Raw genomic sequence first — 3,638 nt, 5'->3', positions numbered from 1 at the left:
GGGAACTATGGGATAGCTACAGGATAGCTACCCACAGTGGAACGCTCCAGAAATCGATGCTAGCCTCGGTACATGGACGCACACCACCGAATTAATGTGCTTAGTGTGGCTGCGTGCACTTGACTTTATACAATCTGTTTTACGAAACCGGTTTATGTAAAATCGGAATAATCCCGTAGTGTAGACATACCCCAAGAGAGAATGCAAGTGTCATTTGAAGCATGAACAGCAGCAAGTTTCCACACTAACGCTGTTGTTTTCCAATGCCAGCACACTGAGGGGCAAACACTAAACATCACATCACAAGGACTTTCTGCTGTTTCATCTGTCCCTAAACACTAGAGAGTCTATTCTCCTTCCTGACTTTCATTCAGGCTTCATGGAGAGGGCAGTGACTATCTAGAGATGTGAGGGCAAATGCATTGAAATGAATGGACTGATGCCAGAGTTACGCAGGCATAAATGAGAGAGCAGTTTGGCCTGTTACATACAGATACTCTGTCTGCTTTTTAATCTCAGTGCACGAACAGTGTCCATTAAAACTAATGGCATAGCTCACTGTCATGCTTAGCCTTTGAAATGATCTTGCAAAGGAAGTGGCAGAATCCCCATCACTTGATCTGTTTCAGACACAACTAGACAAAGCACTAGATCAAAAACCATTAAGGAGCAGGACAACAGAGTCAGATTTTCGTCGTCTATTAGGCATGCACATGTGTGGCACAGTGCCTGCACAATTTCTGCAATTGCATGCACAAACATCAGGACTGGGCATTCAGATAACCAATTAGGCTGCATCAGAGAAAAATCAGGTGAGCAAAAGGTCCATAGATTTGTGTTGTTTTTTGTCCATCCAATGGGCACTTATATGAATATAGTTCTGAAGATCTGACCCAATAGGCCTTTTCCACTGTTATAATAAGTGGGAGTTAACTAAATATACTGTGATGAGAATAGCCCCTTTTATGGATGCTTCTAGGACATGACCCCCATCCAAGACCTGATCCTGCATTCCTTGCCACACCAAACTTCCTTGGAATTCACTGGGAACAAACAGTGTTGGACTGAGTCCCGGGTATTCTATTAACAAACCTTGGTCACGCTGGTACAGTAAAAACAGCCAAAATCAGATGGGTGATGCAGATTCACTACTGTTTATGGCACTTTCACATGCCTGGACAGAAATGAAGGTGAATTTGCTAATTTTATAATAAATCATTTACTATTAAACCTCTTTAAAAAGCACCCAACGTTAGCTTGCTATAATCTGTAAAAAACTTGGTTTAAGATAATTCCCTTCAGTATTAAGAACAGCAGCAGTGTTTACACCTCTTCCACAAGTTCTGTGCTAATGAAACATACCCTCCAGTTATAACCGAAGGTCCTCCGTGCCCCTTAGGTCAATTATTCCTACAGGAGACAACAGTTAACAATACCTCTCTCTTTACTTGCCATTGCTGTGCTGCTGTATATTTCATATGTTCCATCTGCCTTAAGGAAATCCTTTTGGCAAACTAGCTCATTTAAAAAAACCATTCAGATTATTTGATTGAAACCACATTTTCTCTTCTCTTCATATAGACTTTAAAACTACTAGGGGAAAATTCACTGTTTTTGCAACAAAAATAAGTGAGCAGCTTTTCCCTTTCTTGTATCATTCTTGAAGTAGAGTTAGAGCTTAATTCTCAGAAGAGTAAAATTACTTTTCTATCAAAATACATTTACCATTCATTTATTTTCCTCCTATACAAGATCCTGTTACATCTTTGCAGAAACTGAACTCCCTTATGGAAGTACAAACTTGAACTAAAAGAGCATAATGCAAATAAGTTGGTTGCTGTTGTTTAAATAAACTTTATCTCAGTTCAGTCAGCAAGTAGAAAGCAAAAAGATTTCTGGAATGATGTTGTCTATCTAATTGAGCACACCTGGTAACAACATTCTAGAACTAGAAAATCTTGCTAAATCTATATACCTGTATAAACCAACCTTAAGGTTCCAATTGCACTGCTTTTGGAAAGCAACAACACTATTCTGATTCATTTTCTCATAATCTCATTAGAGATTAGAAAAGAAAAAATTGCAGCCATACAAATCTAAATAACCAAGTTTGGGTCTGGAAATTCTTTGGAAAATTTGAATGGCTTTTTTCTTTCTTGAAAATGTTGGTTGGAAGCGTAGAAAGATTCATTGTCAAGTTAATGGCCTTTAAATGCAATAAATCAGCAATTTCCTTTGCAAGAGCATAGAAATAAATGCAACACACAAAAAATCGCACACAGTTCACCTTAATCATGGAGGGCCAGATTTTCAAGAATTGTTCAGCACTCACGGCTAGGGCCAGATTTTCAAAAGAGCTGTCAGCACCTAAATGATACAGGCAGATTGACAAAAGTGCTCAGCATCCAGCTAAGCAAACAGAGCTAAGGCGTGCGGAGCCCTTTGGAAAATCTGGCCACTTAGTTTAGGTTTCTGACTGGGAGCAGAGTCCTGTGAATAATTTATTTTATTTTATTGGTTTTAGTTTGTTTTCCATTTAGGAAACAGCATGTTTCCGGATCTATTTTCAACCAAAAATGGACAATATTATTAGTTTCCCTGATTTGCAGCTAGTTTAAGAACCTTTCATTTTCAAGATATTGTAGTAATCATCATTTCTAATCATCAAACTAATGCAGCCTTTTATAAACTCCCATCATTCTGTAATAAGTGCACATATCCACTATAGCAGCCCTATCATTTTCCTGGGCTTCCCCAACTAATGCTGAAGGAAGATACAGTAATACTGTGCTCTTTAACATGCAGGATACCCTCCCACCTGCAAAAGCACCACCCAGGCAGGCCAGCAATACAGAACTGATGTACAGAAAGCCAAGACAAAGTTACTACAAGAAAGTATTCCTACAAGAGCTGCAAGTCCCAACTTAATTTACACTCTCCCAGATGCTTTGCAAGTGAGATCACTGCTGTGCAGAAACACTGCATTGGCGAGTGAGCAAGTTGCAATTTTAGCAGAGGAAATAATATTTTCTTCTACTTACTCCTAGGCACTCCTGTGACAATCACGCAGAATAAAAGGACTGAACGCAGCCCCATGACCATCCAAAGTGCCTCCTTAGCCCAGCAATAACAAACCCACATCAGTCCTCCTCTCAGAGGCAGCTCTGAGCCAGGCAGTGAAAGAAAACTTTCTTCCCAAAGCAGGACCTGACTATTTCAGCTCCCCTCTTCCAGCCAGGGGAGGGGCTGACGGGGGAGCGGGTGGTGGTGTGTGTATGGGAGGGAGGGGGGAACATCTCAGCCACTCAGAGTTCTTTGATAACGTTTTAGACCTACGGCTCCCACCCAACAAGGACCATTTCTAACCTATCAGAAAAGAGTCACTCCGGAGGAAGCTGGAGTATTTGGCATCAAAAGACGTCAGACAGCCTGAACAATCCTGGGCAGTGAGCGCCCTGCAGGTGATCCATTCCTGCTGCAGTAATTACAGCCCTGTAGGGGAATGGGCCAAGACTTTGGGGCTGAAAGAAAGGTGTTTACACGGGGCGGAGCGAACAAGTGAGCTTTTCTCCTCTATGCTCACCCAGGGCAGCAACATGCTCTCTGCCAAAGTGCCACTTCTCAGGTGACTGAATGTG

At 41.3% G+C, this 3,638-nt stretch overlaps 1 protein-coding gene across 1 annotated transcript in view; it reads right to left on the bottom strand.

Moving 5' to 3' along the window:
- LOC116824393 (uncharacterized) overlaps window positions 1-3,163 on the bottom strand; it is a 179,900-nt gene extending 176,737 nt beyond the window's left edge. Inside the window, exon 1 of the mRNA XM_032779632.2 lies at window positions 3,042-3,163. Within this exon, the coding sequence (XP_032635523.1) occupies window positions 3,042-3,141 (100 nt within the window). The 5' untranslated portion in view covers window positions 3,142-3,163. The remainder of the gene's footprint in view (window positions 1-3,041) is intronic.
- Between the last annotated feature and the right edge of the window lie 475 nt (window positions 3,164-3,638).

This window comes from Chelonoidis abingdonii, chromosome 9 (assembly GCF_003597395.2).
Source record: "Chelonoidis abingdonii isolate Lonesome George chromosome 9, CheloAbing_2.0, whole genome shotgun sequence".
Lineage (NCBI taxonomy): Eukaryota > Metazoa > Chordata > Testudines > Testudinidae > Chelonoidis > Chelonoidis abingdonii.
The sequence above is the reverse complement of the archived record's forward strand: the minus strand, read 5'-3'. Positions and strand labels throughout refer to the sequence as shown.